Source organism: Drosophila erecta, unplaced genomic scaffold, assembly GCF_003286155.1.
Source record: "Drosophila erecta strain 14021-0224.00,06,07 unplaced genomic scaffold, DereRS2 tig00000000-arrow-pilon, whole genome shotgun sequence".
In the NCBI taxonomy this organism is placed as follows: domain Eukaryota; kingdom Metazoa; phylum Arthropoda; class Insecta; order Diptera; family Drosophilidae; genus Drosophila; species Drosophila erecta.
In genome coordinates, this window is record NW_020825194.1 from 4,648,451 (window position 1) to 4,671,877 (window position 23,427).

At 49.1% G+C, this 23,427-nt stretch overlaps 5 protein-coding genes across 7 annotated transcripts; 2 read left to right on the forward strand and 3 right to left on the reverse strand.

Annotated features, from left to right (window-relative positions):
* Positions 1-4,258: 4,258 nt before the first annotated feature.
* LOC6554386 (RNA exonuclease 1 homolog) lies at positions 4,259-7,882 on the reverse strand. Its single transcript, XM_001981473.3, has 6 exons — positions 7,774-7,882; positions 6,312-7,715; positions 5,723-6,233; positions 4,877-5,470; positions 4,552-4,811; positions 4,259-4,492 (listed from the first exon to the last, which is right to left on the reverse strand). The coding sequence occupies exons 1-6, from the start codon at positions 7,880-7,882 to the stop codon at positions 4,413-4,415; spliced, it is 2,958 nt and encodes a 985-aa protein (XP_001981509.1). The 3' UTR covers positions 4,259-4,412.
* Positions 7,883-8,226: 344 nt separating this feature from the next.
* On the forward strand, positions 8,227-11,695 carry LOC6554387 (peroxisomal carnitine O-octanoyltransferase). 3 transcript variants are annotated; one of them, XM_015153726.2, is made up of 6 exons: positions 8,227-8,768; positions 9,172-9,559; positions 9,688-10,485; positions 10,555-10,685; positions 10,742-11,158; positions 11,213-11,693. In XM_015153726.2, the coding sequence occupies exons 2-6, from the start codon at positions 9,182-9,184 to the stop codon at positions 11,343-11,345; spliced, it is 1,857 nt and encodes a 618-aa protein (XP_015009212.1). In that variant the 5' UTR covers positions 8,227-8,768; positions 9,172-9,181; the 3' UTR covers positions 11,346-11,693. The 3 variants fall into 3 exon arrangements, with proteins under 3 accessions (XP_015009212.1, XP_015009213.1, XP_026839739.1); XM_015153727.2 differs by having other exon boundaries at positions 8,278-8,474; positions 11,213-11,695; XM_026983938.1 differs by lacking the exon at positions 8,227-8,768 and adding an exon at positions 8,788-8,865.
* Positions 11,696-11,835: 140 nt separating this feature from the next.
* LOC6554388 (protein CASC3) lies at positions 11,836-14,804 on the reverse strand. Its single transcript, XM_001981475.3, has 2 exons — positions 14,598-14,804; positions 11,836-14,524 (listed from the first exon to the last, which is right to left on the reverse strand). The coding sequence occupies exon 2, from the start codon at positions 14,476-14,478 to the stop codon at positions 12,181-12,183; it is 2,298 nt and encodes a 765-aa protein (XP_001981511.3). The 5' UTR covers positions 14,479-14,524; positions 14,598-14,804; the 3' UTR covers positions 11,836-12,180.
* A 138-nt stretch (positions 14,805-14,942) lies between these two features.
* On the forward strand, positions 14,943-18,631 carry LOC6554389 (programmed cell death 6-interacting protein). The gene is made up of 6 exons (XM_001981476.3): positions 14,943-15,312; positions 15,543-15,661; positions 15,727-16,008; positions 16,385-17,980; positions 18,039-18,224; positions 18,282-18,631. Exons 1-6 carry the CDS (start codon positions 15,101-15,103, stop codon positions 18,395-18,397), a joined length of 2,511 nt encoding a protein of 836 aa, XP_001981512.1. The 5' UTR covers positions 14,943-15,100; the 3' UTR covers positions 18,398-18,631.
* Positions 18,570-20,208, reverse strand: LOC6554390 (lysine-specific demethylase 8). Its single transcript, XM_001981477.3, has one exon. The coding sequence runs from the start codon at positions 19,842-19,844 to the stop codon at positions 18,651-18,653; it is 1,194 nt and encodes a 397-aa protein (XP_001981513.1). The 5' UTR covers positions 19,845-20,208; the 3' UTR covers positions 18,570-18,650.
* Positions 20,209-23,427: the final 3,219 nt, after the last annotated feature.

Sequence of the window (23,427 nt, forward strand, 5' to 3'; positions counted from 1 at the left end):
TAATTAATGCCAACTAAGAAAAGCGTTTGCCGAGCTCATTTTCATTATATAAACGCAGCCACTTTGATTTCCATATAGCGAGCAGCAAGGAGCAGGATTGAAAAAAAAGAAGACAAAAAAGCGCCACCAACAAGAATACGGCAATAAATACACAAAAGCTGCGAAAAACAAAAGCGGCGAAAAGGGAAAACAATGGAAAACATTTTACTGGCTTGTCGCTGTCTTTATTGCCGCCTAATCGCAATGGACCGCGCCGATGTTGTTCTTTTTCCAGGCTGCACTAAGGCGGCATCATCAGTCATGCTACTTCATTATTATCGCTGACATTGCCACCCCACACCACACCACACCATCCCCAGAAGAACCCATCACCCGGCCCACGCACCCACTCCTTAAGCACCCACTTCCGCGCCCGCTTGTCGCTTATAATTCATTTCTATTGTGCCCCGTCTCTGGAAGTCCTTTTTGATCCAGCAGACTTATTTGTCTTGAGGAAACTCGCAGTAAAATTGCTTTTCCTACTACGCGCTCACTTCCTGTTGCCGCTTGTTGCGCTCCGCTCTCGAGCGTCTGGAGCTGGAGCTGAAGCAACTTTCCCACTGCCATTGTCTTGGCGGCTTTGTGCGGAGTCCCGGGTCCAAAGGATCGGTGTTAATAGACGCCTGGCTGCTGGACGCGCCTGCAACACGCAGCATCAGCAGCAGAAAACAGCGGCGGGAGCAGCGTCAGCATCATCACACTGCTCAAAAAAGCTACCAATAAATAACATCTAATTTTGTATCACATATATCAAGAAGTTTGCCCTTAACAACATTCATTTATCATTTTGAAGGGTAGGGACTTAAGATGAAGGCAATCTTACCTATTTTGCAGTTGCAACCGATTTATCTCAGTGCAGCAGCCTCGGCAGCGGACGCTTCATTTGTCGCTTTGTGCTTATTGTCATTGCGCCCGGCTTCATTTTCTTGTGATTAATGTCGTCATTAACTGCAATTAACTTTTTTAGTTGCCGGCCGCGACAAATCTTTGCCGTTTTTGCCTGAACTTTGGTCGCCAACTTGACTGGCATGTTGAGCAATGTCAATTTGAGTCGTCCTGGGCATCCTTCACTGGACGCCATCAGTCATGTGTGCCAGTGTGGGCGAAAGTACGGGCGACAACCTAATAGTTTTTCCCCTAATTATTTGTCAAGCATTCTGCTAATGGCCTGGGTCGACCTTCCACCTACCACCTACCACCTACCACCCATCACCCATCAGCATTCCCAAAGTTCTTCGCCAAGAAAGCTGAAAAAGGAAGCGCTAACGAATCTCACATGCACTCGACAACTCACTGGGGAAATCGCTTTTGAATGGCGGCTTCAGTGGGAATTCACACATGATCCAAGTTTGGCTGGCTCCAAGAATGGAGAATGTCTACTAATTTCAGCTCAGAGGGCTTTAATTTTGATTTTTCGGCAAAATCTTTAGGTATGCAGTATATCATATAATTTATATATCATATAGAATATGTCCTGAAACCGCAAATTCTTATGGACAAAGTTCAAAGCAACTTTAAATGCGATACAGGCAACTTTGGTCCCGACTCGCGAGTTCTACGCGAGGTAATTCCGCCCGGGCAAGTGCACGAAAATGTCCTGCTAAGTACGAAATAAAAGCGCTACGTGTGTGTCCTGGCGTGCACTTGCCGGAGCCATAAAGCAGGCGACTTTCAGAGTCGTATATATATATTTATATGGCGAAACTACAACTGCGACCTCGATGAACTTATGTATTTACAACGTGGACGCACGCGTGCTCCACTTGCTCGCCGGCCTAGAATTATGCTACAAATTTTATAATTTCACACCTAGGGGAAGCGGAAGAGCAGCCTCCACCGCCCCCAGAGCGGAAATGGCTCGTAAAACAGCGGCAAACGGCATTGAGAAGTTTTGCCACGGCTGTGTTGCTCCTCCGTGCTCCCAGCCAGAAATTCCGCCATAGGATGGGTGCCGTTTTGGTTATTTTTATAGTGGCCTCCACCGCCACCGAACACTCCACACACTCAGCTGGGACTACTGGCTTGCATTTTTGGGTTTTAACTTTCATACAATAAAGTGATGTTATCTCGCTGCCTGCCAGCTACTTTGCGGCTTAGGCAACAGGCATGTGGGCGGGCAGTGGGTGCGGTGGGCGTGGCCAGGTGGGTGGGAGGCGGTTGACAGGATCTAGGGGAAATTACTCTGTGCTTTATCGTGCATATAAATCTATTTGCTCAGGTGTTTTTAGCTGCTAATATGTTTGTGATGACTTTATTTTGCGTTTACCGCCAGCTCTGCCTTCATCTGGCTTTTGGCTCCCGGCACTGCCTTAGCCAGTTTTCTTTACTTTATTTTTCCTTCGACCCGCCCACGGTCGCATTCTTCCTTAGCCTACCTTATTTAGATTGGGCTGGGCGGCACCCCAAAAAGCTTAGCCGGTTTTTTTTGTTTTTTGTTTGACTCCACAAAAGTTGTAAAAAGGTTTTTGGGCCAGATGCGCTGCAGGCTTAGGGAGCCGCACTCCTGGAAACGCGAAAACGCGAAAAAATTCCAAGGTTAGCTGTAATATTTCTGCAAGCGGCCAATGCGACCAATGCGACCAATGCCACCAATGCGGCCAATGCGGCGTATGCGCAATTTGCGTAAATACGTGACGAAGCCCGAGCAAATTAAAAGGGTCGGGGCATTAAGCTAAATGTTTAAAGCACTTAGCCAACGCATGCATGTTGTCATCAGGCGAAATGAAATATTCATACCGGGCCGGGCCAATATACGTGTGCTTCTGGGGCTTCAAAAGGCTCGGCAAGCTCTTAAGCCTTTTTTTAATGCCCTAACTACAACTAGACCAGGTTGTGCGACCCATCCTTACGCCCATTTGAACACACAGCGCACGCACCACACACCGATGTTGCCGCGACCACACAGCATTTGCTCAAGGGATTAACTCTAAAGATCTTAATGCCTCTATTTCGACGGTCTTAAGTAAACTTCCGACCAGGCCGTTCCCCCAACAACAATGTGTGACAAGTCAAGCAGGACAGAGCCATCTCCTCCGCCCTTCAGAACGTCCTTTTTCCAGTAGCAGGAGTAAGCCCACGCCGCCGACTACCTCTTGGTTTTTGGCTTTTTATTTGTGTTTGTATTTGGCCCACTGTTTGCTTTGCCCACTGGCTCCACTCATGTCGCCTCTCCTGCTGCACAGGGAACAAAAATGTCATGTAGTTATGTGCTTGTTAAAGACATCTGAAATATAACACCAAAGGATATATTGCACTAATCTATACAGATTTTGGCAGCTTCAAGGAACTCACTAATAAATATTCTGTTTTTGGAAAGCATAATTTTAAACTAGGTATTTCTCCCAGTGCGGCAGTGATTCCAGTGCGGCTGCTACTGCTGCTAAGCCTCAAGCAGCACTTCCGCATCCTGGTTTGTGTGGGCTCTTGTGGCCGTTGGGCCTGCTCCTCATGCTGGGCCACATATGCACATTGTCATTGCCAAGTAGCACTAATATTATTTACTTTTCGTTAGGTTGTGTTGTGCCAGCTCAATAGATAAACACGTGTCGCCATCAGCCATTCCCGCATGATGGGCCATGGAAAGGGGCTTGGGAACCCACCTAATGCCCATGGCAGCCCCTGTCATTCGATGGAGCTGGCGGGGCAACAATTATGCCGAATTAAGTGCTGGAACTTTGCCTGCATACCCAATAAGCCAAACTTTACCCGGATCGCAGAACGGAAAATTATAAAACGTTAAAATTGAAAAATCATGCGCCAGTGCGGAACACGAAGCCAACATCCAGCGACAACCAGATGGTGCCCACGGCCAGCAGACGAGGCCGAGTATAATTGAAAAATATAAAGTATCGCCGCAATCTGATTAAAATTACATTTAAATAATAACAACAAAAGCAAGTCGGTCAATTGGGGCGGCAGGAGGGCGGCAGCGAATATTCTGTGATGTGCGTCAGGCACGAAACTTGCAATTACAGTTTGTAACGCGGTGGCAGGTAAAAAACTTTACAAAACTTTCCAATTGCTTTTCATTGAATTGTTATCGATAGTGAAGAGAATGGAAAAAACGCGAGCAAAAATGGGCAAGGCAAAAATAGAGAAAAATGGACAAATATACCTGGTTGAAAGCCTGAGGACTCGCCAAATCCGTAGCATGCTTTCCAGCGTTCTCTAAGTTCCAATTTAAACTGGTACTTGAGGGAAGCTCTACTCATTTTCCGCCGTCATAGCATTGCGATTTATTTATACAGTTTGATTTTAGAAAATACGTTTAAGTTAGGGGCTAAGGCTTTGTTTTCTGATGGGCATGATATACATATTAACAAATGTATGTAATGCTTTTGAACTGCATGCTTGCGATGGAGCACGATAGCAGCTCAACTGATTTTGTTGCGCAGATAGTACTTGATGAGCTGAATGCACACCTCCGCATCCTCGGCACTGTCGTGGCCGGCCTCTGTAGAAGAAGGAGATATTTAAGCAATACACATGAAGAAAAAGACTAGACAAACGCACCATTCTCCTGTATAATCCGCTTTAGGTTTTCGATGCACAGTGTTTTCAGAGCTCGCTTCTTGGGCGGTCCCATCTTGTGGGGAAACAGCACCGAGGTGTCCACCACAACGTCGTGAATGAGTTTCAGTGCCTTCAGATCGCTCTCCAGGCTGTGGCCAACGAGCACGGTCTTGGCATGAAACATGGACATCAACACCGCCTGAACGTCGCGGATGCTACGCGTCTCGTTGGAGAGCATCGCCTCTGTGATGCCCGAGTAGCTGAGATAAGAGCATTGCAGATTAGTATGAAACAAACGAAAGCTAACAAAGCTACATTCACGCACGTCGTATTGTAGTCCACAATCTGGTTGTCCGGCTTGACCAGAGCATCGTAAACGCTGCGGCCATTTATGTCCACCACCGTGACGCGAGTTAACTCTATGCCATGTGTGGTGTAGCACATCTCGCAATCCAAGGCGAATATGTCCTTCTTGGTGGGCACTAACTCCTCACCGCGCTCAATGGTCTTCACGAAGCAGGTGAGCTTGTCCGGATCGTAATAGTCGCTCACGTGGTAGTTGGCATAGGTGCAACCCGGAGTGCCCGCCGGCTGCTGGCAGCAGCGATGCTGGTTGTCCGTGAATCCTCGCCGATAGCCCGTGCTCTTCGGATGGTAGTTACACATGTCAAAGCCCTGGTGCTCGTATATGTCCAAGCTGAATACCTTGCCGCAACGGGAGCAGTAGCGCTCACTCTGGTTGGGTCGACGGTTGGGCCGGCAGGCACGTATCACTGCTGAGCCGCGCTTCTCGCCCGGCCGCGGATAGCCGTTCTCCACCAGCTGCTCCTCCGTCAGGCGAAGATCGAAGACCATTTCGTATGCTTTCTCAGCGTCTAAAGCATCGAATGGCTCGCCATTGCCCAAGGAGCCGAGTTTTCTGCAAGATATATATATTTAATGTTTGTTTAGCTAAATACGTTAAAAACTGTTTATATGCAATTGAGATGTTAGGAATAGTTGCAAATACCAAAAACGTTAACTTTCCTGACTGCCGCATTCAAAGGTTATGTCATAAACAGAACTTATGTTTATGCTTTTGCTTTTGCCCGGAGGTAGTATTCACAATAAAGCAAATTCCATCTTATAATGTGCATACAGACAATAACTATAGTTTAAAGTACAAACCCACCCCTTCTTCTCTACGCTCCAGGATGTGGTGAGCGCCCGCTTGCCGCCCAGCATCATCTCATGCGACACCGTCTTGCAGGCCACGCTGGGCTTGTTGCCCGCCTCGATAGCCTCCTTGCGGAGCTTGTTAATCGCCAGCATGCAGCTGTTCTTGTAGATGGCAGGGGTGTTGCACTTCTTGAAGACGGCTAGTTCCTCCACCTGGGCGCGCTCCCAGGCGTCTGCCAGCTGCGGATAGATGATGGTGCAGTGCCTCACCATCATCTCGTAATACTGTATGCGCACGTTGTATGATATCTTGGAGCTGCTGGGATCTAGGACGGTTGGCTTCTGCGCGTTGGACTCGGGAGCCGTTTTGTCTAGTGCAGCAGTGGGCTTGTGGGCCACTCGTCCGGCGCCCTTGAAGGATTGTGCTGGCGTGAAGGCTGGCTTCTTCTCGGCCTGCAGCTCCTCGATCTTCTTTTTGGCCCGCGCGATGGCCACAATGTTGGCCACAGGTGCTATGCTGCGGGCTGGCAATGCAAATTATTTGAATTTTAATTATTTGAATGTTTTACAACGTGTCTGAAGATGCAAAGTGGAATGCTCACCTGAACGCACTGGTGGGGTCAAAGCACTTCGCGGAATAAGGGGCGTGAGGTTAGAGTTGACCTTGGCCTGACGAAGCTCCTCCTGCGCTTGGCGCACCCGCTCCTGTGCCTGGCGTAGCTGCTCTGCAGCGGCTTCGGCTTGCAGCTTTTCCTGGCGCCGCAGTTCCGCTCGCCGGTCGAAGATCGCCTGCATGGCATTACGGATGTGATTGGGTTTGCGCATCGCCACCGAAGGAGCCAAGTGTGGCTTGACCTTGTCAGCATTCTCGTGGGCAACCCGACGCTTCTGCAGAGCCGCTGTGGCCGCCTCTGTGAAGGTATCAATGTCCGGCGAAGGAGCTTTGCGCTTGCGACTCTCCGGGTTGGTGTCGCCGCCTTCGTCCTTGTGCATCTGTGCGAATTTTTTTTCCATCTCGTCAAAAATCATTTCACACTGACGAACAATTTCTCCTTCGGTGGTGTCTGCTTCAAAATCAAAGTCCAGGTCATCCAGATCATCGTTTGCTTCTGCCGTTGCCACCGTAGCAGCTTCAGCTTCCTTATCCGCCTCCGGTTCGCTCTTCGAAGTGCCAGTGCTCTTGCTGGATGACGAACTGCTCTTAGACTTCGACCGCGAACTAGAGGAACTGGATTTGTGGTGATGACTCTTGGAGGCGGATGATGAGGAACTGCTCTTATGCCTGCTGCTGGAACTTTTCTCGTCACGGTGCTTATCGCTGCTGGATGACTTTTTGCTGGAAGAGGAGCTGGAAGAAGACTTGTGTTTAGAGGAACTTGAGCTTGAGGTATGCCGCTCCTTGGAGCGCTCTTTGTCGCTGTGGGATGACTTTCGCTTATCCTTATCCTTTTCCTTTTTTTCCTTTTCCCTGTCCCTGTGTCTGTTCTTATCCTTGCTCTTCTCTTTGTCTTTTTCCCGGTCCCGGTCCCGATCCCTGTCTGTGATCTTTTCCTTTTCTTTATCCCTTTCCCGCTCCTTGCGCGGCTTTTGTTCATTTTTGTGGCTGTGCTTGACATCCGTTAGATGCCCATCATTGTCATCCTCCTCGTTTTCAACCGTCATTTGCAACTTTTCTTCTTCGTCGTTATTCTGGTCATGGTCCTCAATCTCCACCTGCATCTGCTCATCAATTTCCTTTTCGAGTATCGCCTGCCAATCGTCATCTGCACCATTTGCAGCAGATGGCTGGCCGGGTACATATTTGGGAACACTGTCCACGGACGCCTCCTGTTTCTTCTTCGCGGGCGAGGCGTTCAGACCCGGCTTCTCCGGGTGGTACTCCAGATTGTTCTGCTTCCGGGGCACACATAGCGTGATGTGGGGCAGTGGGAGGGAGAGCAGCTTGGGCGCCGGCTTGTACTCCGGCACTGGAGGGGGTTCCGCAGGCTGAGCGGCCTCCACCTCGTCTGTAATCCGGAAAGGAATAAAATTTCTTGCGAAATTAACTGGGCGCAAATCTCTCACCTTTGCGCGCATGCTTAAAGTGACAAAAGGGACGCTTGCAGGTCGCCGCATCCTGGCCGTCAAAGTACGGGCACAAGAAGCCCTTGAAGAGACCCGTGGATGGCAGCATTTCCACCTCCTGCTGCGATTAGATTTTTATTAAAGCCGCTTAAAAAAGCAAGCGTCCCAAATTTCTTTCTTTTCTTTCTGCCTGTCTCTTTCGCTCATTTCGTCAGATGTCAGCTGTTTCAGCTGCTGGTGACGTTGCCAGATAGGCGGCTGCTTGGATGCTATGACTGGAATGAAATTGTTATTTTTTCAGTTTTAGATAGTAACAAAACAATTATTGCCTAATTAAATTCATTTTTTTAAAGGTTGCAATGTGCATATAAGGCAGCTGCCTGCAGCGATTTGGCTTGATTATATATGGGGTTCGGAAAATGCGAAATGATGCATTTCGATGTACAACGGTATAAACAAATAGTGCAAAAAGTCCGGCAACTCCTGCAAACAGGTGTTTGTTGCGCCAATTTCCTATAGGGTCTTTCACCGCTTGTAAACAAAAGCGCAGCATTTAAAAATAAAAATAATTGATTAACCATTAAATCGTCTGCTTATCATCTAGCCAAATGGACTTGATAGCTGCAGAATCGCTTTAATTACGTTCGAGTGCACCGCAAACCGAAGTTCAGGGCCAACATTCAACTGCCGCCTCATTGAAGGTTTGTGTGGGTGTGTCCGCTGGAATTTATAATCTAGAAATTTGTATATACAAATTCAAATGGAACCGGCCCTTATCGGTGGCCGACTGTCTGCAATAGCCATGATTGGGTAGTATATCACCACAAACTGAGTCAGTGGACGCGGGTGGCGGATCCCACGGTGCGATAATTCAAGTGCTCCTCCGCCGACGAGGTGTGCTGTGATATGGAGCGAATCCATGGTTTCAGTCGTATAACGGCAGTCTGGCGGTTCGGTTGTCTCCGGCAAAAGTGAATTCTCCATCGAGTCCAAAGGTCAGTGGGCTGAAAATGCTCCTATGATTTCACCAGTGCGTCGGGAATTTAAATATTTATATAGCTCCCCAATCCGGACTTTGTCCCGCTCGTGGAGGTTGGTGGAGATAGTCGTCTAACTGCAGTCCCAGACTGATTGCATTCAACTGGACGCACACTCCGCGTAGTTGCACATTAAGTTGGCATAGCCGTGTGATATTTTATTGTGTATCCTATACGATTTTTACTCAGCTGAGATCAATTTATTTCCGATGTGAATGTGCCCAATTATTTATTGGGCGAACTTTGGACCCGACGAACGCGACAGCGATTCCCGATATGATTATTACTAATCTGGCATAGGCCTTTAGAAAACAACCACACGCGCAGACTAATATCAACGATTCCAACCTGTCCCCCGCAGATAACCCACCATGGACCGGGCTAGCCTATATTTCATGAGCAAGGATGATAAGAACACCTATGACTTCGACGAGACTTTACCCTCGTTCCCGCTGCCGGAGCTTAGGGACACCATGGAGCGCTACTACAGCTGCATCCAGCCATTCGGGACCAAGGAGGAGTTGGCCCAGGCCCGAAAGACTATTGATGAGTTCCAGAACGGAGTGGGCGCCGAACTGCACGAACAGCTCAAGAAGCGGGCGGGGAGCATGAGGAACTGGCTGGGCACCTGGTGGGAGGACTACGGATATCATCTGATTCGGATGCCCCTGTTGCCCTACCAGCTCATGGTCATGCCCGCGCAATTGGAGATGGTGGGCGTACCGGAGACACCGGAATACATGCTGAAGGTAAGTGGGCCGACATTACAAACTCAACGAGCACACTGTATGTTATCGTGTGGACTCTTATTTGCTTATCTGCAAGTGTAGTTCACTTCGTTTTAAGGGTTTCCTGATTAAGTGTATGATTTTCGCAGAGTCTGGCGCGGCACATTCACCACACGCTCGAGTTTTGGGATCTGACCAGAACGTCCAGCATCAAACCGCTTTCCTCGAACGGAGGCAAAATAAAGTACTCCTCCGCGCTGTACAAGCGCTTCTTCTCCACGTGCCGCGTGCCAGGCGAGGAGCAGGACCACATAGAGAAGCATTTTCTCACCAAAGACGAGGGTAAAACGCCGAGTCACATCCTTATTTCCGGCAAGGGACGCCAGTTCATCTTGGATTGTGTGCACGAGGACGACACCATCCTATCGGCTCCCGAGATCCTTGTGGCCATCCAAAGACTGCGCAGCATCCTCGACTACGAGCCGTTGGGTGATTGTGTGCCCACCCTGAGCCATGACGAACGGTCAACGTGGGCTCGCAACCGCAACCGGCTGAGGGAAATCTCAGATGCGAACAAGGAGACACTGCTTCTGGTGGAGAGCGCAAGCATGGAGATTTGCTGGTACGAGCAATCACCCAAGGACTACGAGGAGTCCTCCCAGCTAGGTCTCTTCGGTGATCTCCACTCCCGCTGGGCAGACCGCAGCAGCAGCATCATCGTCTTCCGCAACGGACGCTGCAACTGGTCGGGCGAGCACAGCTGCTACGATGGTACCGTCAGCATCAGTTACGCCACCTTCATGCAACTGAGCTTCCTGGAGGTGCCAGAGCCCGACTGGTCCGAAGCCGAGAAAGGCCACGTCGTAGAGGTCAAGGAGCTGCACTTCCAGCTGGATGATACGCTCAAGAGCGAGATCAAGCGCGTCCAGAAGGATATTGATGATAGGGTAAGAAGAACGTCTTTTTCAGATCCCTGTTGTTGAACTAATTAATGCTTTGGTATATGGCATCCTCAGGGTACCGACGTTACTGTGACCTTCACTGCGTTCGATGACTACGGCAAGGAGTTCATGAAAACCCATCGACTGCATCCAGACTCCTTTGTGCAGGTTGTCATGCAGTGGGCCTACTACCAAATGCATAAAGAGTGAGTTCTTCTTTGGACCTACCAGTGATTACTATTACTCCATGGGTATCCAACAGAATTGCTCCCACTTATGAGACCGCTCTGATGCGACAGTACTACAATGGACGAACGGAGACTCTACGGTCCTGCACTGGCGCCGTGGCGGAGTTCCTGAGGGCGTCCTCCAACAAGCAGGTCGGCGATATGTCACTGGCCAGGGCTTTCCGTAGGGCAGTCGATGAGCACAAGCACTTCATGAACGAGGCGCGCAAGGGACATGGCATCGATAGACACCTGTTTGGCCTGTGGTGCGCAGCGTACGAAAGCAAAATGGATATTCCCGCCTTCTACGACGATCCCATGTACACCAAGAGCGGCGGTGGAGGCAACTTTGTGCTCTCGTCCAGCACTCTGGGCTTCACCGCCAACGTTGGCTTCGTGGCGCCCATGGTCTTCGATGGCTACGGCGTCTTTTATTCCATCACCTCTGAAGCGTAAGCCAGATGCCTATCTTTCTGGCAGTTGTTCCTTAATTTCTCCCATTCTAGGGTGTTCATTAATACCACCGCCTATCGGGACAGCCTGAAGACAAGCGCTCGCAAGTTCAACGACATTTTTAAGGACTCATTCCGCCGCATCAGCGTACTCTTGGAACAGTTGGCTAAGGAATCCAAGCTTTGAAGAGCTCATCTAGTATTAAGAAGCGATCAAATTGTACTTTATGTCGTTAATTGGAACTTAGTTCGTTCAGAAAGTTCGTTTTTGGATTCTTTTCCATTTCGCTCTACTACTTTGACTACTGTTTTCAATTGGCAGCATTAATTAACGAACAGAACATTTAAATACTATTTCTTCAAAATTGGATCCCGAATACAAGCCACCTTTGATCGGCAACTAAGTGAGAACGCGGACTTTGCAGGTAATATGTAAGTTAGTGTGACAGAAGGGCGTGCAGCATGTGTAACTTCGTGTTAAACGTTTATTTAAATTCAATGATCGATTAGTTTATGCAAATACATTTCTCTCGGTAATTCTTTTGTTTCAATTCTAAAATGCGGCTAAATAAGCTAAGCGCCCAGCCGCTTCAATACGTTCAACACTTTTCCAATTTTGACTTATTAAGCGAGCGCCGCAGCTGGCCCTAGATACTACGTACAAATTAATTGGAGCTTGCGTCGGATTACAATATATTTATATATATACTCGTCTATATACGAAAACTTTTCGTTAGTAAGTTCGATTATCTGGGAGCTAAATGCTAATTACAAATGGTTCTCATTGCGTGTCTACAATTTATGCAGTGCATCGGAGTCGCAGACCCGAGGACAGAATGGGGAAAAAAATCGTCGGATGAGCTGAGTTCGGAGCTGGGCCGGCCGCACTAATGCGGCGGGGGCGGAGGTCGATAGTAGCCAGCGTGCGGCTGCAGCATTGAGTAGCCGGAGGAGGGCGGCGGTGCTATCCGTTGGCCTCGTCTCTGCTGCTGCTGTGGCGGCAAGCCGGCGTACGCCTGCACTCATTCCTGCCCAGTGGCCGGGACTGGCTGAAGGTTCTGCTCGGTAGCTGGTGGGGTGGCTGCCGCCTCGTCCTTTGCTCCCCCACCTGGAGTGGCACCCTCGCCGGTGGCCTGGAAGGCCGAAGGTCGCTGCACGAACATGTTGTCAATGATGTGATCTATGTTGTCCGAGATGCCCTCCTCTTTGGCTCCGCCCTTGGCCTTGTGCTTTTCGGAGGGCGGCAGAATGGGAATCGCGTTGGTAGGACGACGCTGGGGCAGAGCTGTTGGTCGGCTAGTGGTTTGAGCAGGCGGCACAAAGTAGGTGGTGCCACCGACCGTGTTGTAGTTCTGATACGGCTGAGCCGGCTGTGCTGCGGGCGGAGCCTGTGCCGGCGGCGGTGTGGGTTGCGTTACAACCGGAGGCCCTGCTTGGGCGTACGCCACGGCAGCCGGCGTGGTTGGCAAGTAAGCGGCACTAGCCGGATTCACATACGGTGCCTGGGGCACGGGCACGGGAACAGGCTCCGTTCCGGTCACATAGTACGGAGCCGCCTGTGCTTGCGGATAGGCGGCTGCCGGTGGGGCATGTGGCTTTGGTGGTGTTGGCACTGCTCCTGCGGCAGTGGGTGGACCCAGTTGCATGGTCTGCAGTTGGGCTTGCAGTTCCTGTTGCTGGTAGGCGATCTGCATGAGAACGTGTGGGTCTTGAATCATGATCTGCGATTGTTGCTGCTGCTGCTGTTGCTGCTGCTGTTGAAGGTGCAACTGCTGCTGCATCTGCTGCTGCTGCTGTTGCTCCGCCAAGTGCTGTGATGCCTCCTGCTGAGAGCGACGCAAGCTGGAGTAGCGCTTGGGCGCATTTCGCTGTTCCTGATGCAGTGGCTGCTGCTGCTGCTGGGGCGCCTGATTTTGGTTAGCCAGCGAGTGCATCTGGACACTGCCCACGTGGCTGGGATCGTTGCGTTGCTGCACCTGCTGCAGTCGCTGCGACAGGTTCGACGTGGAGAGCGGCGTCTGTGGAGACTGCTGTTGCTGGGACGGCTGTCGTTGCTGCTGCGACTGTGGCTGATGCTGAGGTTGCTGCTGCTGTTGTTGTTGGTTGGAGCGTGGAGTGGTTTGCTTCTGGTTACGGTTGTCCAATTGGTCTGGGCCCCGCTCCCGCTCTCGTGGCTGCTGTCCACGGCTGTTCTTCTTGAACTCCATGCCATTCTGACGTCCGGGTCCGCCATTCATCCGCCCAAAGTTGCGATTCTTGGGCTCACGATCACGATCACGTTCCCGCTCCCTTTCCCTCTCCCGTTCACGCTCCTGGGATCTGTGAGGATTGGAGCCACTAGCCAAGGGCTGTTGCTTCTCTGCAACCAAGCCTCCAGCACCGACAGACCGTCGGTTTTCCTTTTCTTCACGCGAGGAAGACGTTCGTGGACCACGTGGCTTTCTCTCGTTGAGCGCCGGGAAGTCCTGTGGCCGCGGCGGCTTGCGCTCCTTATTGCTAGCTTTGAGGTAGGCCTGTTCGTCTTCCCAGTTTCTTGAGTATTTACTAGGCCCACGCGTATATCGCCGGCGACGTCTGGCTCTGGGCGGTGCGTCCTCGTTTCTAATATCATAGCCGTATGTCTGCAGCAATTCTGCCCGGGATTTCGGAGCCTGCTCCGCGGCCTCAAAGCGATCGTGGGACCAGCGATCACCGCCTGACGCTGGCTGCCATTTGCGCATGGTCTTGGATGCCTGTGAGATCTGTGGCGTTTGGCCAGTGGGCGTGGCGCCGGCTGCCGCTAGTCCATTGAGTTCGCCATTTGGCTCCGCCGCCGCCTGGCCAGCACCGTTTTCCGGTTCGATCAGGATTTCTCCCTCGGTCTCCGCCGTTCGGTCGTCGTGCTCGTAGAAAGTGCCTCGCTTGGGGATATACTGGGGATTGCTGCGGTCCTCGTCCACCTTCTTCTGGGCCTCGCTGTCGGCGACAGAGCGGTCCAGTGCCTGCTCCCCCTCGCCATCATCCGTTTCGCTGCCCACCTCCTCGTCCTCGTCGTCCGTCTCAGATTCCTCCTCGCTGCCACTGGCACTGACGCTCCCGCTGGCACTCTCCTCGTCGTCGTAGTCCTCTCCGCCCTCGAGATCACTGGCCGTGTCGTACTCGGAGTCGTGCGGATGCGAATTGGAGTTGGGCTCCTGGGTGGGCGAGGTGCCCGGCTCGACGTCCACGGTGGCATCCGTTGTGGGCGTTACAGCCACTGGTGCCTCGCTGGCAGCTGGAGCCGTGGCCTGGGGGATGTCAGTCGGGGGCGTGGCCGCCGTTGGTTTCTCCACTTCGGCCATCGCGGGGTCTCTTCGGTTTTCTGCCTCGCTACTGCTGCTGCTTCTTCTGCGGAATGGTATAGAACGGGATTCTAGGTGTCACTGGGATAGCCGAGCCAGTGCCTCGTAACTCAACTCACGTGCGAATTCTTGACAAGGACTGACTACTCTAGTAAGCGTGCTCCTTGTTACGGTAAAGTGTGCCGAAAAACCAATAATTTCTCTGAGTTTTCTCGACAACAACGCAATCAGAAAATAGAAAGTCTAGGGTTACCTTTCTCTCGCCGCAGAGATGCCACACCGATGAACACGTAAGGACAGGGCGAGAAACGTATTTAATATATCCACCACGTAAGGGGTATTAAAATACTGGCAGCTCTGGGAATTACCGGTTGAACTTATAGTTTAATATATTAAATACCTAAAACAAAAATACACATAATGCACCTTTTAACTATGAAATCGAATCTCTAGTATTTTTTTGTGCTCTACAGTGGTTATCGAAAACTCTATCGACGACTTGGCATCGCTGTCCAGCTGTTGTAGGGGAAGGAACGAGATAGCAAGGCGGAGTTCGAATAGAGCGAAAGACGGCCAATTAATATTAATCATACAAGAAGTAGACTCCGCAGAACAGGAAAATATGTCGAAGTTTCTGGGCGTGCCGCTGAAGAAGCCGTCGGAGGTGGACGTGATCAAGCCGCTGAACAATCTCATCCAGAGCACCTACAACGGTGCGTCGGAGGAGGAGAAGGGCAAGTACGCAGAGGCCGTCAACGAATTTTCGAAACAACGCAATACGGCGATTTGGAAATTCTTCGAAAAGTACGAAGCTTCACTGGAGATTGTGTACGCGTAAGTACCACCAAGTCTTTGTGACCTTTTTCTTGGGGATCTCCGGATGAGTCACCCGCACAAAAGAGGCAGCTAATCACACCCGTTCCATTCAATTCAAGCACCACCTGGTGCTTCTGTATTAGTACGGTCGGTGGTGGTCAGACGTAAACAAGCTATCGGATGACGTAGTCGTTAACTAATGGATGTTGTTTTGCCTCCGGGTTTTGTTGCCTCCTTTGTGTTTGCAGCTATTATGACCAGATCTGCGCGCTGGAGACAAAGATATCGGTTAGCGAACTGCAGATACCCTTTAAGTGGAAGGATGCCTTCGACAAGGGCTCCATTTTCGGCAACAAGATCAGCCAGAGTGAGTGATTCACTGCCTTGTGCCAAGTATATTTCACCACTGACCCCAACATCCACAATCCACAGCTCACACCTCCTTGCTCTACGAGAAGGTATGCGTGCTCTTCAACATTGCTGCCCTGCAGAGCAACATCGCTGCCAACCAGGCCCTGGATTCAGATGATGGCCTTAAACTGACCATCAAACTGCTGCAGCAGAGCGCCGGCATCTTTCAATACCTGAAGGGAGCCACGCCGGCGGCAGTGCCCTCGGAACCCACGCCAGATCTCAGCCAGGATTCGCTGACGGTGCTGCAGGCTCTGATGGTCGCCCAGGCGCAGGAGGTTTTCATTCTGAAGGCAATTAAGGGTATGTAGCACCTATTCAAATAAGAGCCCGAACTCCATTTACATTCAAATTCTTATCTATGAGTAATGTTTCGCTGTTTACATTGGGCGATAAACTATTTTATCAGTTAACAGCATCTGAATAGAAGTCGAGGGTGAAGACAGCATTATACAAGTTTCATATACTTGGCATAAAATTGTATTGTACCAAGATTATCCGAAAATATAACTTTTGTTACGTGGGTTCATTACCCTATTATTTTCTTTTAAATCATATGATAAGAACAATCGGAATGAATCATTCAATTCAACAGTTCCAATCACTTGCTCAAAAGAAATGGAAAGATATATCGCTTTGAATGTAGGTCTAACAATTTGAAGCATTTATATTCCGCCAGATAACATGAAGGAACAGATCATCGCCAAGCTTTGCTGCCAGGCGGAGGAATCCTACGCCGATGTGCTGCGCGCCATGCAAAAGGAGTCTGTGCGCAACCTGTGGGAGAAGGAGTGGATACCTACGGTTGCCGGAAAGCAGGCTGGCTTTCATGCCCTCACCCAGCTGTACCAGAGTCTGGTGTGCCGTGCCGCCAAGAAGATTGGCGAGGAGATTGCTCGTTTGCGCAACGCCGTTGATCTTTTCAAGGCGGCTCAGACGCGTGGCGGAAATGAGACCTACTTGGATGAATATTTTAGCCGCGCCAAGCGCAACTTGGCCGAGTCCACCAAGGACAATGAGTTCATCTACAACGAGATCATACCAGATCTAAGCACCTTGACCCCTCCTGGAAAGGCCCAGTTGGCCAAGCCTTTGGCCATCGCTGTCCCCATGGCTGCCAACTTTAAGGATATATTCAGCAGTCTAGTGCCCGTGGAGCTCCATCGCGCACTCACCGCCTCCGATATGCGCCGCAATGAGATCGTTAACGTGGAGATCATGAAGCTGCGTGAAGCCACCCAAACTCTGAACGCCGTTTTGGCAAGCTTGAATCTTCCAGCGGCCGTGGAGACAGCTGATAGCAACAGTGGGCTTCCACCGTCGCTAAAGGAAAAGGCCAATGAAGTTCGCCAGAAGGGCGGCATTGAGAATGTGCAGACGCTGCTTAAGGATCTTCCCGAGCTACTAAGCCGCAACCGCGAGATTCTCGACGAAACCGAGCGGCTCTTGGACGAAGAACGCGACTCTGATAATCAGTTGCGTGCGCAATTTAAGGAGCGTTGGACTCGCATCAGCTCCGACAAGCTAACAGAGATGTTCCGCACCAACGCGATGAAGTATCGCGAGGTCATCACCAATGCCATTGAAGCCGACAAGGTGGTTCGCCAGAAGTTTGAGGCTAACCAGAAGGGCATCCAACTCTTGTCCTTGCCACCCGATCAAATCCAACAGTCTCTGCCCTCGGCCAGTGGCAGTGTGGATCCCAACTGCTCCAGCGTGCAACGTCTTAAGAAGCTGATGGACGACGTGGAGACCATTAAGGCGGAGCGTGAGGCAATCGAGTCCGAGCTGAAGGGCTCCACGTTCAATATGAAGGACGAGTTCTTGATTGCCCTGCAGAAGGATGGTGCTATTGACGAGCCCGCCATATCGTTGGCTCGCATTGGCCAAGTTCTCAATCCCCTACAGCAGCAGGTGCGCGAGAGCGTGGAGCGCCAGCAGTCTTTGGTCAACGACATCCAGAGCGCCCATGGTGCCTTTGTCTCTGAAACTGGTAGCTGCGGCAGCTCGCGGGATACTTTATACCAGGAGCTAGCAACCGCTTTCGATAGCTACATCGAACTTTCAGGAAATCTGCAGGAGGGCACCAAGTTCTACAACGACCTCACGCAGTTGCTGGTTGTATTCCAGAACAAGATCAGCGACTTTGTGTTCGCCCGCAAGACAGAGAAGGAGGAGCTGCTCAAGGATTTGACCACAGAGTCCAGTCGCCAGGCTTGTCCGCCCACCCCGGCCCTGCCCTCGCACTATGCATCCACATCGGGCAGTGGCAGCGGTAAGTGAAGCACCAAAGCCCAACTAAGCGGAATATCGAAACCGTTCTTTTCTTTAAGATATTCCTCCTGGGTCCGCACCCAGCGTGCCGCCTGTCGCATCAACGGCCAACATTCCGTATCCGGCTCAAGTGCAAGGCATGCCCGTTCCATATGGAGCCCAACCAGGTGTGCCCTACCCTGCGTATGTGCCCGCTCCGATGCCACAGAGCTTCAATCCGTACGCCACCTTGCCGTATCCTGGCAGTAAGTTAACCTCTCAGTTTAACATGACTCTTCAATAATGCTGTTCATCTTCTGTAGATTATCAATACCAGGGATTCCCGCAGGGACCGCCACCCGGCCATTACGGAACATACCCAGGCAGTTATGCCAACCAGCAGGGCGGATATCCAAACCAGAAGCCACCTGGCTGGTAAATGGCGCTGTAGCTAAGCAATTTCATGTCCACATGTGCATAGTATGTTCCGCCCAAGGGCCAATCGCTTGGCAGAGCCTCAGATGAGTCTGGATGGTGGACAGACAAGATGGGTGGTATTCGGCATTTAATGCTCCGTGTCCTGCTTCTGTTTGGAAATTGTATCATACATGTTGATGGCTTATTGGATTTTAATCTCAAATATGCAACAATATTATCACGTTCTTACCCTAGATACTCGTTTGTGTGTTTAGCTAGAGGGAGTTACTTTTTCGTAGCCTGCAAAAGAACTCGCTCTTCATTTCGGCAATTACCCGTGGAGCACACATGCTGCTTACTAGAAGCTCCCAAGTGGAACTAATGGGAGTTGACTCTGGTGGGCTAACAGCATTTCGGAATCTCTTGGAGTTGGCGCGGAGGAGCTGCTTGTATTCCTCGTGAGGCATCACTTGCAAAGGGCGCACTGTGGGGCTGATACTATTCAACAAAGTTTTCCAATCCGCTTGGCTGATGTAGTCGGTATCGAAGAGCTTTCGGGTGTTCTGACCACTCTCTAGATTCTGCACCGCCTGCTCGAACTGCGCATAGAGGTCGCTGGGCTTGGTAGACAGGTCACCCAACTGGTTGGGATTGAGCACGTACTGCTTCATTTGATCGCTCTCTCCCCTGACAAAGCTCTCCACGATATGCATGACCAGGAACTCGTCCAAAACCAGGTCCATGTCCACTCTAAGCGGCACCCAGTAGTTGACACTCAGCGACGTGGACGTGGCCTCAACGTAGTGCCACCAGTTACGCGGCACGATTAGTACTTCGCCCGCCTGCAGGTTGCAGTGATACGCCTGCCGGCCAAGATGCTCGTAGCTCTGAATCTTTGCCGGGTCCGGGGCGTAAAAGTTCTCCACACAGTAGACACTGGACTCCTCGTAGGGAATCCTGGTGCTCTGCAGCGGCGTCTCAGGCGGGAAGAGCAGCCACGACTTGCTGCCATGCACCTGCACCACTATGTTGACGCCAAAGGTGTCGTAGTGACACGGCGTGTTGGCCTGCTCCGATCCCAGCCATAAGCGGAAGTCGTCTCCGATGACCGGGAAACCGAAACTGGAGAAATCAATGCCCCTCCGGCAACTGGGTGGCACTTCGTCGGCTCTCTTGTACTGGTACGCCGCCCAGTGGGTGTGCTCCTCCTTCAGGACGCCGTACTCTCGCAGGAACTGCTGCATGCTGAGCTTACTGGCTTTGGTCCGCTTTCGCTCCCACTGCGGCGTACTGCTGTCCGCCAAAGCCATCAGCTCGAAGTCTGGAGGAGAGCTGGCCTCCTGGTCAAATCGCTGGCACCAGTCGTGTAGGGATCCCTCGAAGCACTCCCATTTCAGCGGAAACTGGTCCAGGACCAGCGGCACGTGGCTGTTCAAGATGAGATCCCTAAGTTTGGAGTTCAGTGCCATGTTTTGTTTACTTTCCTATGCCAGTAGGTGGGTATCTTTATTGCGTATGGTCACACTGCGCCAAGAACTTTTTATGGCGGGATTATTTAAATTAAATGAAATTCTCAGCTACATATCCTTCTAGTAAATGCCCAATCTAATCTGAAGTGTAATTAACGTTTACCCCTCTTAATAATGGATTAAGAACTCTAGTGGACTTGCTCTTACAGCATGCAATTTTATTTGATTTCCTTAAAAATCATCAAGCCATTGGCTTATCTGGTGGATCACTTTGTCATCATCCTTTGACAGTATGTCCCCTCAAGCGTGCAGCAGCTGCGCCCAATGTGGCTAGGAAGAGGATTAGTAACTTCATTTTGGATAACCGAGCTTCTTTTGGCCGCCTTATATATCCAACACATTTCAAGTGGATATAAATAATTCGCTATAGATTACGGTGTTGTAATTAAGATTAAGAACGAAGCTGTCACGCTTAATAACTATTTAAGTGCATTGTAAATTATATAATGATTAATTATGATTACTTATTTAATTTTCGTTACGTGTTCGAAATTGGCAGTCCTTAAATCGATGATGTTTGTTCCATCATTAATCGCATCCTGGATCTTTTTCTTACTCAGCCTTGCAGATGCTCAAATAGTTAAGATGGTCAAACAAGAGATCCCGATTATAAGATTTGGGCGGTTTGCGGGCGTTTGAGTGGGCGTGGCAACATTCGGAAATAAACTTGCGCTGCGTCTATGTATCTGGAAGCTTTATGCTTAGTCCCAATATTCTAGCTTTTTTAGTTCCTGAGACTGAGGCGTGGCCAGTTCGACTCGGCTATTGATCGTGATTAAGAATATACTACTACTACTAGCCAAATTTAGTTTGCTAAATATTGCAACACCTATTATGTGGATCGATTTAAATGAATTAATTTACATTGCTTGAGATGGAAAATAAAACAACTAACTTTTTCGCACTTAAGGGTGATATAAAGATATATTCTTTAATTTATATACATATTCGGTTTGGATTTCCTGTTCCTTTCTGATATGACTTCGTTTTTATCATTTTTAATGAAAGTCTCCGCTTTACCGACCTTCTTCCATTTGCTGTTTTTATTTTTGACCTTGGATTTCCTCCTCTTGATTTTTCCGGATTCCACAATGGCAAAGATGACCAAGATGACCAAAATGACCAAGTAGACGATGGCCAGCCTCATTTTGGTCAGCCGTGTGGCAAGGTGCTGACATTTAAAGGCGGAACTCATTAAGTAAAGCAAACCAATTTGATATTGGAATTTGCTTAAGATTGAAATTGTACGGCGTAAGTTGTCAGTCATTATTTTATATATAGAATTTATTTTAGTAGATCTAAAACATTTGTGTTTAAAAATTGGAATTTTATTACAAATCAATCACTTTTTACTTACAGACACTCAATAGCTAACAAATTGCCCACACTATGTTCAGGGTATCAACGATCTTATTGATTTTTAGCGTGTTTCGAGTGCAAATACGATTAGGCGAAATGTTGGTTTAATTAGTAGGAATTTCGAATTACATAATTGCAATCAAGATTGCGTGCGTAACTTGTTCTGCAGATCAAGTTGTCCACTACTTTCAGATAGAACCCCAAACTGCCCCGCACGCAAACGAGTCTTGTTTTCAGATCGGTTCGGCTCGGTTTGGTATGGTGTTTGCTGCATTTCATTGGATGCCGGGTACTACCGAGTAGAGCCAACACTTTGAGATAATTATTTTGATATGACGGGCGGAAATGGCGTTAACAAGTGGCTGGAACTGCGACCACGATGGCCCGGAATTTGTTGCACATTTGGCCAAGCCGCTGTTAGCCGACATTTGATTGCCAGTATGGATGTATGGGAATGGCCATGCCACATGGCGCATTCCCCGATGACGGCCGTAAAAAATCGACAAGTAGGTTCCATCCTCCAAATGTCATACAAGTGATTTACGTCTCAGTCGCAGAACCACAAGTCATTAAATCTACTTAAGCCGCGCACTCCATGTGCCACGGATACGCATACGGCATACGGCATACGGGATACGGGTGAAAAGTTCAACGCTCGTGAGTCAGCAGAGTCGCTCCCAGAATCGGGAAAACATAAGCTGCAAAAGACAATAATGCGCCAGAGTCGCCAAAAATACACAAATAAAAAAGAGGAGATAAAATCCAACGAGAAAAGCGAAATCAAGAGGGAAGGAACAAACATACAACACTATTTATGCGGCAGTTTGGAGGTGCGCCATCGCCATCGTCTGTCTGCCAGATTTGTTGTCATTATGGGGCTGTTACTTCTGGCGACTTGGCGCTGACTTATAAAAATGTATCTGCATCTGTATCTGTATCTGTATGTCTGCGGCTTTATCTGCCGAATGAGAAACTGCGCATGCGCACGCTCGCCCGCTTCCGTTTCGCAGTTTTTGTTTTTTGAGCCCCAATCTTAAATCTTCCCATAGGGCTTAGTCAGAACACGCCCGACATACGGCCCCTATAGCCGCTTATATAATTAGCTGGATTTTTGGTGTTTTTTTTGCCCTTTGTTATTTTTTGCTCCGCTGAATGGGCAGCCAAGAACTCGGCGGCAACTGTCAAATTCGCCAGACACCCACCTTTCCCCAGTCCTCCTGGCCGCAGTTCACCTTTGTCCAAGTCAATAAACTCGCAGCAGACAGTTCCACCCCCCTATTATACTCGTTACTCGTAGAGCAAAAGGGTATACTAGATTCGATGAAGAGTATGTAACAGGCAGAACGAACATATAAAGTATATATATTCTTGATCAGGATCAATAGCCGATTCGAACTGGCCATGTCCGTCTGTCCGTATGAACGCAAAATGAGAACAAGCGCTCAAAAAATTTAGAAATGTTCCAAGGCTGAAGTTCAAAAGTCAATCTGCATTCAAATTTAGAATTTTATTTTTTTTAATTTTTTTTTCATTTTTTTGTCATTTTTCTGATGTGATGTTTCTGTTGTAGAAAGTCAAAAATGTCACAAGACTGAAGTTCAAAAGTCCATAACTCAACTTATCTTAATCGGATTAATAAGTGGCATACCTCTAAATGTTTCTGGAGCAATTCTCTAACAATCTGCATTCAAATTTAGAAATTTATTTTTTTTAATTTTTTTAAAATTTTTTTGTCATTTTTCTGATGTGATGTTTCTGTTGTAGAAAGTCAAAAATGTCACAAGACTGAAGTTCAAAAGTCCATATCGGATTTTGAAGTGGCATACCTCTAAATGTTTCTGGAGCAATTCTCTAAAAATCTGCATTCAAATTTGGAATTTTATTTTTTTTTAATATTTTTGTAATTTTTCTGATGTTATGATGTTGTAGAAAATCAAAAATGTCCAAAAACTGAAGTTCAAATGTCCAAAACTCATCTTATTTTAATCGGATTTTGAAGTGGCATACCTCTAAATGTTTCTGGAGCAATTCTCTAAAAAACTGCATTCAAAATTAGAATTTTATATTTTTTACATTTTTTTGTAATTTTTCTGATGCTATGATGTTGTAGATGTAGATGAAATTCAAAAATGTCCAAAAACTGAAGTTCAAATGTCCATAACTC